Source organism: Diabrotica undecimpunctata, unplaced genomic scaffold (genome assembly GCF_040954645.1).
Source record: "Diabrotica undecimpunctata isolate CICGRU unplaced genomic scaffold, icDiaUnde3 ctg00000695.1, whole genome shotgun sequence".
In the NCBI taxonomy this organism is placed as follows: domain Eukaryota; kingdom Metazoa; phylum Arthropoda; class Insecta; order Coleoptera; family Chrysomelidae; genus Diabrotica; species Diabrotica undecimpunctata.
The window spans coordinates 133,742-145,642 of NW_027311961.1; the positions used below are offsets into that span (position 1 = coordinate 133,742).

General features: G+C 31.5%; 1 protein-coding gene across 1 annotated transcript; it reads left to right on the forward strand.

The window, feature by feature from the left end:
• Window positions 1–7,260: 7,260 nt before the first annotated feature.
• On the forward strand, window positions 7,261–8,895 carry LOC140431355 (uncharacterized). Its single transcript, XM_072519292.1, has 2 exons — window positions 7,261–7,629; window positions 7,688–8,895. Exons 1-2 carry the CDS (start codon window positions 7,399–7,401, stop codon window positions 7,835–7,837), a joined length of 381 nt encoding a protein of 126 aa, XP_072375393.1. The 5' UTR covers window positions 7,261–7,398; the 3' UTR covers window positions 7,838–8,895.
• Window positions 8,896–11,901: the final 3,006 nt, after the last annotated feature.

Sequence of the window (11,901 nt, forward strand, 5' to 3'; positions counted from 1 at the left end):
GTGGATTACCATCATATGCTGGGATAGAATCTAAGTAAAGTTTTAACAATTGGTAGTTTGTTTGAGCCATTTCGTTATTTTTATCGCTATTTGGTTCTAAAATTGAATTTAATTCTGCTACAAGGCTACTTAAATCTAATTTACTATCAGTTTCACTCATTAAATATTTATTCTTTTTATTTAGATAATATATCAAATTGTAATAAAATATAAAATATGTTTCAATATAAAACTTTCAACTTAAATATAATAAAATATTTTCAAAAATATGATAATATAATATAGTAATAATAATCTTTCTCTTATTAAAAATATCTCATAACATCATAAAATCTTTAAAAATTGTTTACTCTCGTTAGCTCTCTGACTATAAGTATTTTCAAATATGGAAATAATAAAATGGAAAATAAAATGGAAAAAATAGGAAACACTTACATTAAAATGTAGATTTTCAGCATTTCTGCCTATAGGATTCGACGATTTTGTTCTTCTCCCAGGTCTTGTTAAAACTACTGCTTAAATCTGCTGCCTACAGGGTTCGACGATTTTGTTCTTTCCCCAGGTCTTGGTGATACATTGTCTAAAGGACATTTGATCTTGGACACTTTCACAAAAGGTTCGGTTTTCCGGTAAATCGTTAAAACGAAAAACTACGCGAAACTGTTCGATTTTTGTAACGGTTAGCAACGTAATTCCCGAAAATCTGTACTGACTGCGCCAAATGATGTTTCTAAGTCCAAGAACGATATTTTTAAAAAATAACTTTATTTACAAGGGACTACTTACTACAGTAAAATGCAAAATAAGAGTGAGTCTATACAATGCAAAAGTAAATTTATAAGCTCGGTGACGCCGAGGTGTGGCTTGCTGACGCTGTCCTTTTATTATAGTTGAATTAGCAGTTCTGGTTTCTTAACTTATATATATATATATATATATATATATATATATATATATATATATATATATATGGCAAGAAGAACAGATAACAGATGGACCACTAGAACAACTATGTGGTACCCCAGGAACGCTAAGAGACCAAAGGGGCGCCCAAATATCAGATGGGATTATGATATTAGAAAATTAACAGGAACAACGTGGTCTCGAATAGCACAAGATAGAAAAATATGGGCGCAAATGAGCGCAAATTATTAGAACAACGTATAACTAAGACATCGTCGAATAATAATAAGAATATAAAATAACATTGAAATAAGGGAGGCTGCACCGTAATTGGAAACGGTTGATAAAGCTGCACATGATGATGATGATGATGATATATATATATATATATATATATATATATATATATATATATATATATATATATATATATATATATATTTACTGCAACCTTAGAAAATATCTTCCGGAAATTAGACTGGAACAACCAAGGTCTATGTATAGATGGAGAATACCTAAACCATCTTAGATACGCTGATGGCATCATTCTAATTGCTAGAAGTCCTGAAGAATTACAACTACAAATTAATGACCTTAATACAGCCAGCAATGAGGTAGGCCTAAAAATGAACCTAGCAAAGACTAAAATAATGTGCAATGATCTGATCGCCAACGTGGAAATAAAAATTAATGAAACCTCGCTAGAAGTAGTAGACGAATACATATACCTGGGACAGCTCATACATAAATCAGGATCACTACTTCCGGAAATCAACAGACGAATAAAACAAGCGTGGTCAGCATTCGAAAGAAATTCCATAGTCTTCTAGTCCAAAATGCCACTATACCTTAAGAAGAGAGTATTTGATCAAAGAGCAATGGAAAGATGTATGCTAGGGATAACAAAGAGGGATCGTAAAAGAATTAAATGGATACGGAGGCAAACCCAGGTGACTGATGTAATCCAAAGAATAAAATTCCTGAAATGGCAATGGGCAGGACATATAGCAAGAAGAACAGACAACAGATGGACCACTAGAACAACTATGTGGTACCCCAGGAACGCTAAGAGACCAAAGAGGCGCCCGAATCTTAGATGGGATTATGATATAAGAAAATTAACAGGACCAACGTGGTCTCGAAAATAGCACAAGATAAAAAAATATGGGAGCAAATGAGCGCAAATTACAAGAACAACGAATAACTAAGACATCGTCGAATAATAATAAGAACATAGAATAACATTGAAATAAGGGAGGCTGCACCGTAATTGGAAACATTTGATAAAGCTGCACATGATGATGATGATGATTTGCAATAAATGTATGGCGTATCCATTTGGGCCTTTCAAATATGGCAAAGAGAATAGTTTTACGTATCGATTGAAAGCAGCGTTGCCGAAAATATTGATTAGAAAAGAATACTAAAGCAGAAATAAAATCCTAACAAATCGAATTCGTTGTTTGTACACCACAATACAAAGAATTTGATCGTAAATTCATGTAACAGATGTTGCATTCTTTCACGACCACTATTTTCGAGCACTAGTTTCAATGATATATTCCCACTCCAAGCAAACTCCCATTCACACGTTCTCAGCTTCTTCTTTATCGTGATAAATCACTCGCACATCTCACTTCTGCGTGTTTTATGTGAAATATCCTTTCAATATTTCCTTTTTTATGTTTTTTTTTGCTGTAAACATGCACACATACAAAAGCTATATAGGACCGACATTTCTAGTAATGGTAAACATAAAGTTAAATTTATTAATTCATTTTACTTCTATACTCCTGAATGTAATAATTAAAATTTTATTTTTCTAATTTATTTTTAGTTTGATATAAAACAGAAAGAAATTCACTTGTTTTTCCTGCATTGAGCTAATTTTATAAAAATATATTTATTGCATATTCAAATCACTTTTTTTGTTTTTCTTAAGTGGCATTAGGGAGGAATCCCATGCAGCCAAAATCATTAATTATATTATTTTAATAAAAAGATTTTACAGGGATTACACTCTTCTAGCCCAGGACATCAGGGCATTTTTGTGTTGACAACACAAGGTAGACCTCGGATGGTGTGGGTATAAACATTTAGGAGAAACATGAGGAGTAAAATAAAAATGACTTATAGTTGAATTTTCGCTTAAAAGATCTTGGTTTGCTTACAAAATCCAACTCGTGCAAAAATTAAAACTACACGATCAACTAGCAACGCGTAGATTCTGTGAATGGGCCCAACGGGATTGTTTAGGGATGAAACTCACTTTTGGTTGAATGGCTGTGTCAGCAAATAAAAATGCCATATTTGGAGTGAAGATAATCCTCAAGTGTATGTTGAGGCACAATTACATCCATAAAACTGACTGTTTGGTTTGCTTTATGGGCTGGTGGAATCACTGGTCTCTATTTCTTCAAAAATGATTCTAGCCAGAATGTTACAGTCAATGGTAACGGCTGTAGAGCCATGATTACTGACTTTTTTATTCCTTATTTGAAAAACCATGATGTGCAGGAGCTGGGGTTTTAACAAGGCGAGGCGATATGTCACACAGCTCGTGTCACAATTGATTTATGAAAGAAACGTTTGGTAACCGCATAGTTTTACGTTTCGGACCCGTGAAGTGGTCTCCAAGATCGTGCGATTTAACACCGCCAGACTATTTTCTGTAGGGTTAGATCTTTGTAATCATATTTGTTGTACCAAGGATTTCTTCTCAATTTTTTTTCTGTTTTTGTATATCTACTTGGATTTGTAAAATAGTACTCTTGCCAAAAGTATCTTTACTTCTTCAACATTTTTTGTCTTGATAAATTTATATGTTCTTCTATTGACTTACAATTTATATCTTCTTACATTTGTATGTTTTCTTTGGCAATATTATCTGCGACTTCATTTTTTGTTATACCTGCGTGTGATTTGACCCAGTAGAATTTAAAAAAATTATTAATTTTATTAAATATTATTAAGATCTTGTAAAGTTTTAAGTATATTTTTAATTTTAAATATAATGTGATTGGATGTATTGGAATTCAAATTTTTTAAAACTGAAAGCGAGTCTATAAAAATAATGGCATTTTTTGTATTGCTCTAGCTTCAGTTGTAAACGCGCAACCTGTGCCATCAGTATTTTTTGACCCATCGGTATAAATTGAGTGACATTTTTGATGTTCTGCCAAAATTTGGCGTATAACTGTATTATTATATGATGCTAATTCAGAGTAATCAGGAATATTTACACCACGTAGAACAAATTAGCTAATGTAATCGAAATATATTTGTGTTGTTTAGAGCGGATTCACACTTCTTAGTCCTTCGTAAATAGGAGGAGAGTTTTTGATTCTCCAGAAAGGATTAGTTAAATCATATTCTATTAATGATGATATGTGATCCTGTCGTTTGTAATTTAACCATCATTTTTTCTGCTATAAATGATTTTCTGAGTCCTAAGGGAGGTTCGTTGGATTCCGCTCTTAGGCGTTCGAGAGGTGTGGATTTCATTGCTCCCATACACATTCTTAGTGCTGTGTTTTGTATAATATCCAGTTTACGTACGTTAATTTTATTAACTGTTCCATAAAGTGTACAACCATAATCAATTATTGATCTTATATACGCTCTATAAAAAAGTACTGTTGTTTGGGCATCCGCTCCACACCAAGTTTGCAATGGATTTTAGAAAATTCAAACCTTAATTAATTAAGCTTAATTTCTTTAAAAAATCAAATCTGATGTGTTTATAACAAATAAGAATTAAAATTGGTGCCATTCAATAGCCATAGGCCTATATTTTATGATGATATAATTTTTATTTTTATGAAACCGTTATTTATAGTCAAAAAATATGGCTAAAGTTGACTGTTTTTTCGAGTAGTCGAATCGTCTCGGTTTTCACTGGTTCTCCTGTTGGCCTGGGGCACTTCAACATTGGCGATATTTTCTTTTTGGCTGCGATTTAAACTTAGTGACTATAAACAATTCTATTTCGATTGCTTTTAATCATCTTTATTTTACGTGATATATTTTTTTTATATTAAATAGTAAATATTTATATTTACTTTATTCTATAACGTGTATTTATCGTTAAAAAGTATCGTTAAAAAATTAATAACTTTTAAAATGTCACACGATACCACTTTTTATTTAAGATTCCGAGCGTTTTTTTATCATTATTATTTTTTTTTATGAATAAAAAGAAAACCTGGGTGGATGGTTTTTGGTGGACCACCATATATATGGTTGTTACGACGTTCATTTGTTTTATTAGCTTTAGGTACTAGCTGCTTTTATTTTTTTAAATTATATCAAAACAAAAAAAAATCAAAAAGTGTGGATCACATCGAAACCAGCTGGTGTTTATATTATTGCACATGTTTTCCTAACTAGTTATTATATAATAAATCTTATCCCGTGATATCAGTACCCACGACGAAAAGAAAAATGACCTGATATAAGTATTAAACGAAATGAAAATAGTGTCGACGGTTTATAAGATAAGCACCAACGCCCTCACGAAGCTCAACATTTCAACAGTCAAGAGTTGGATCGATTCCTACTGCTGTAATTTTTTTTTTGTTTTTGAATTTAATTATATAATATCATAAAGTGTGATGATTTTAGGATCCTGTATTTTTTTAAATGTGAACTGTTTGGTTATTATTGAAATTTATAAATTTTATAAGTATTTAAGGGATGTTGAAAAAATTGTAGACCTACGATAAATAGAAAAGAAAGTTACGATTTGGAAGGAGTGTTGAGAAAAAATATATCATTCAATTGTAAATAAATGTAGCAGTTGACTATCTAATCCATTACTTCTGCCATCCATCACTTTATGCGACTTTTTGTTCTGGATTTAAGAAAATTGTGTTTCATTGTTTCTTTGTTCGCGGTACAAAGTCTGGAATTACATAATATTTTGTTTATTTTGAAAAAAGAGACGATTTCTTTTCAAAGTAAAAATAAGCAGTATTTGATATTTCATTTGTTTACCGAATAATATACATGGAGTTTCGTTAGTATGTTTTTTAAAAGTTTAAAAGAACATAATAGCCAGGCTTACAAATAACCACTAATATGAAATATTTATTAAATACAGGGTACATCTAGGTATTTGCTAACTGCATCATCATTCATGTTTTGACCTAAATTTGAAGTAAATATATTTTCTAAATATTCTGCAAATAAATTGACTTTTTCATTGTCAATCAGCGCCCAATTTCTATCAGGTTTTCTTATAGGAGAAATTATTGTCAGTTTCCTGAATTTTTTAGTTGCTCTTTATGTAGAGTGGTCATCTGGAGAGAGATTGTGAATATAGAAATTTAAGGTGTCATTACGAGCTTGATTTGGCTGAAGTAAGACTTCTAAGAAGAGGAAAAAGTAAAAATTCAGGATAAAAAAATCGTCGAAAGCTCTCGACTGGCTTGATTGGAGGTGTCAGTTAATAATAGAAAAATGGTAAAATATATAATAATTCCTGCAACAAATTGTAATTATGAGAGAACTTTTTCTAAGCTAGCAAAGCAACAATGCAACAAGACCGTTTGGAGCATCTAATGGTTCCCTTTTGTTGAACAAGAACTTGCTGTATATTATATAGATATATAGCAAGATAGTGTAGTTGTAATGTGTTGCTATAATACATTTTTAACGTCAATTTTAATTTTTAATGTAGGTATTTTATTATATATGTGACCACCAGTTTTTCTTTTACTCGCGTAATATTTTGGTATAAACACAGTCAAAATATATTTTGAATTTAAAAAATTATTTTAAAAAATTCTAAACGGTTTTTCGTATATGAATATATTATTGTTGGAAATTTAAAAAAAAAATAGGGGGCTACGTCGCGATTTTCAGCATTGAAACCCAGACTAAAAAAACTGGTCACGCCTATGATTAAAGTTTATAATTTATTATGAATTAGTTATGAATCAGTTATTATCGATTTTTCAATTGTTTATCAGGGTATTACGACCTTGAGTGAGGAAAAGCTTGTGAAAATTTTCAATAAGCAGTCAATTATTCTATTACATTTCGTCGAAAGATTGCTGCGAATACAAACTATAAGCTGATATTATTTTTAATTCAATGAACGTTCTAAAAGCATTGTTTAACACATTGCGTACGGCTGTATAAATAATAAATATACCCCCAGTCGGCGGTTTTTTTATGTATCTAGATTAATATATATATATATTATATTATTAATAATAATATATCATAAGTTTTTTTTAGAATATACTTTGTGGCAAGACGTTTGTTTCACGCCGGCCAAGGATTAATTTGTTTATTCCAGCCGGCGTGGTTTGTTACGCGTACCACACGCTATATTTCGCGCCAAATGCATATTCATGGTTCTTGGAACAGTAGTGGGGTGACTGAATTTGCAGATCGTTTTTATTCTGTGTCTAGTTAGAAGTTAGAAGTAGTCTTAGTTGTTATTAGTTGTTGCTGACGGAGTGTTGTTATCGTGCCATTTATTGCAATATGGGAGATTATGAAAAAGAACAGAGCCGTCTGCAAGCCATTTGGGATAAGATTATGTCTGATGAGGACAATGAAAGTGAATTTGCCGACGTTTATTTGTCGGAAGAATATGAACCTGAATCTTCCAATGAGTATTCTTCTGATGGTTACGAGGAGCCAGTTCCCAAAAAGCGTGTCAAGAGAAATGATGAAAAATCTGGCGAAGGTACTTCTAATGTGGTTTCTGCAACCGTAAGTTATTGAACTTTATTTTTATTTTGTCAACAATAAACAGGTAAACTTTTTGTAGATCGATTTGGAATCTGGTTCACATGAAACTATTTCAATCCAAGGAACAAGGACTGTGGAACAACAAACAAATATTATTGATGTAACTATACAAGAAGTAATTGATATGGACACAATTACTGAAGAAGTGTGTCATAGCGAGCAATCTTAGTGGAGGGAAGTTGATGTAACATCGCTGAAAATATTCGGATTACAGTGTAGAAAATGACGGAATAAAATCTTCGTATTACGAGAATTATATAGATCAAGAACCATATGATTGTTTCATCTTTCTTACTGACGACATAATAAAATATATAGTTGAACAAACCAACTTATAAGTACAGCAGATTTTACAAAATTATACTGTAGTATAGTCAAATAAGAGGAAACACAAAAAGAAGTGGGTTCCCACAAATACTTCTTAAATGGAAAAAATTTTTGGCATTATTATGTGGATGGGATTAGTCAAATATCTTCGAAGAAAAGCATACTGGAGTAACGACATTTTGTATACAAATTCGATAAAAAGTATAATGTCTCGAGATTGTTTTGAAGAGCTATTAAAGATGTGGCACTTTAGCGACAATAATGACCGATCTGTAGTAAATGATCGGCTAAGAAAAATTACTCCACTTCTCGAGAAGCTAATTGAACAGTTTCAAACAGTAATGGTGCCATGTGAAAAAGTATGCATAGATGAGACACTTGTGCCGTTTAGAGGACGCCTAAAATTTAGGCAATATATAAAGAACAAACGGCACAAGTTTGGACTAAATTTGTACAAATTATGTACTATAGGTGGGTACACATACAATTTCAAAGTGTATTCTGGTAATGATAAGACTGATGATGGTAGTGCTTCCGCAGGAGTTGTGTTGCATTTGATGGATAATCTACTTGACTGTGGGCGTACTTTATACACCGACAACTATTACATAAGAGTGAATCTTTCAACCAAGTTAAAAGAAAGAAATACACACCTAGTTGGCACTGTAAGAGCTAATCGTAAACTCAATTCTCCCAAAGTGGTTAATACTAAATTAAAAAAAAATGAAATTGTTGCTGAAGAAAGTTCTACTGGTATAGTAATGCTAAAGTGGAAAGACAAACGTGACGTGATGATGCTTACGACAAAACATCAAGCAGACACCACTAAAATAAAGAACAGACGCGGTGAAATAGAGAAACCAACTGCTGTCGTTAGTTACAACAGGTGCAAGAGCTACATTGATTTATCAGATTAACTCAAGTCTTACTCTCATTGCCTTAGACGAGGTAATAAGTGGTACCGAAAATTAGCAGTTGAACTGATTTTTGGCTGTGCATTAGTAAATTCCTTTCTAATATATAAGAAGGTAACACACAAAACAATTAAAATAACGGAATACAGAGAGCTGTTAGCCGCAAGGTTATTATTCGGTAAACATCGTGTGGACTACATGGAGAACGAAAAAGCAGATGGTATAGAACAACTAGAACACGTTTTGGTATACCATAAACGAAACCGTTGTGTTGTGTGTTATAAGGCCTTAAAAGAATTAAATGACAGGAACACTGCAGCGAATACTTGTTCCCGATCAGTTTGCAATGGGTGTAAAAAGAATTATTGTATTCCTTGTTTTTTTCAGGAACATAAGATGAACAAGAAATAATATTTTTTTCGTAATTTTACATGTTTTAATTTACTAATATTCCAATGTTTCATATGCTTATTATAGCTTTCCACTAAAACAGAATTTTTAATATTTACATTTTTTTATTCACCTTACCAAAAATAGGTTCATAAAATCAAAACAAACATCCGGCGCATATCAGCCTCTCGTTAGGACGGCTCTTTTTGTATTTCTGTTTTTCTATTTCTATTTTGTATTTCTGAACCGTTTTGTAATACATGCCGTCTAAGTGAAAGTATACCATGTGGTACACTATTTGTGCCACGCCGTCCAAGGATCAAATCGAGTGTGAGACACGTATTGTCTCATGCCGTACGCAACGTGTTAAGGTCTGCTTGTCATTAGCCTAAATTCAGTACTGAATTTAGTACTAAAATAGACATAGTTATGCAGAATTGATTCATCCAACACTAACATAATTTTGAGATAATTAACTTTAAAGAAAATTTAATATAACAATTTAAAATAACTATGTTTATTATTGTTTATTGCATCTTATGTGCGTATTTTAAAAAATCAGGTATATTTATTTTTTTCGTTAAATAAAAAAAACATTTGGATCATTTCTGCACAATTGTGTTTCTTGTGGTATAAAGCAAATTTTATTATTTGCAGATATGATCCAAAGCGGTGATTGTCTGTATAACTGTCAAATTATATTTGTTTTTACCAAAGTCTGTACATAAAACAAAGATTTATTTTTGGTAACATATCTTTATATTATAAAAACATTGAAATATTTAAGTTACGAACGAAGAAACATTATTCTGTAGAACTTTCTTCCAGGGGAAAATCTAGTTCATTTCCATACCCATTTATGTCATCGAGAATATTTTTGTTTCCTGTTAACTGTTTTGACAGTCCTTTGGAATAAGATCTAACAACGACTTAACGTATTCTTACCTTGGAGCTGAAATCTCTTTACCATTAGGCCATAGACGCAAAAGATTTTCTGGAGTAAATATTTACGTCAAAAGTTTACTTTTAGAATTTTTTTTTATATCTACTTCCACAAATTCACTATCGAACGAATTTTTCATGAAAATGGAATACGGGTTTTCTTTTTTTTTAATTTCTTTGGTTTTAACCCAATTTATGGGCTTCTTATCTGTTAATAATTTTCCATTGACGATAAGTTTTTCAAGTTTATGTGTACTATAGAAATTTTTCGTTGTTCATTCTAGTAACCAAAAATTGGTTTTTTCCTTTGAAACGAACGCATGACATCCATGAACTCTTCTGGTGTATAAATTCGCTGCTGAAACTTAAAAGCTGATTCTATTTTGCAAAAATCGGTGTCATTTGGCAGGTAGGAATGACCTGGTTGTAGAAATCTTTGTGAAATTTTCTGTAAACTTGGATGTTTTGACAAAAAGAGTTTCAATAGCAAAACGATTTTAATATTTCTATTTTGCCCCCCACATGAATCGCTCCAAAGTATTATATGTTTCACATCAGGTTTCAGGTATATTTCCATTTGATTGATTAAACAACTTCCAGTTTATCTTCTCCTTCCATCCAAACATAACAGTAACCTTTGTCTTCTGGTCCTAAGTGGATACCACAATTATATACCCATAGTTTTCGTTTATAAAAAACGATGTTTGTAGGTATTCTTAGAAGTGGGAGAGTTTTCTGTAAATCAAATGTGATTCATTCCATTTCCTGGGACATTTGACTTTCTTTTAGATCGTCCCTCATTTTTGCTCTTGCATTTTGCCAAAGTTCAACATGTTTCTGATGCTCGTCAGTTAAATAATTTCTCTCTTCTTCATTTGCAACGTTTTTTATTTTTGTGTTAAATAAATCACATTTTAAACAAGTATCTTTGTGAAGCGATTTCGTTCGTAAATTAAATTTGTTTAAGTAAATAGATTTTTTAAACAAACGAAACACATTTTCTTACAGGATACTTTTCAACTATCATTGCAGTATACAACTCATACAGTTTTCTTACAGTCAGATTTGGCTGAAGGAATAAGGCATCAGAGCAATTTCCTCTTCTGTAATGTGATGTGTAGACTTCGGCAAATATGTATATTGCATATTTTGCATATTGTGCATATTTTATGCAAATATTTCATATTTTGGCATATTTGTATAAAAGTTTGCATAAAGTGCATAAAAGTTCAGATTTTTATACTGTATTTGAAAATTTTTAAACATACCAATTTATTTCAATTCTTGTATAAAATTTTGTAGTCATTTTAATCAAGAAATGATCTAAGTACGTAATCTCTACAGGTACAAAACATTTACAATTTCAAAGAAGATCAATTTAAGTAGCCCTCAACATTCTTAGAAAGTCTCGTCACTGAGGCATTCAGTTATTGGATAATCGCTAAGGGTTCGCTCATTTGCATTTTATGATCTAATCCCCAAATCTATCTATAATTTATTGTATCTTAACAGCAGGTAAACGGCTAATAGTTTTGTTCCTAATTTAGGGATTTTCCAAAATCTCCCAGTTTATTGAATTAGGTACCTAAACATTTCTAATTTGATGCTCAGATTTGTAAATCATTTTTGTTTTGATATTCAAAGCGTAAACACTCGTTGT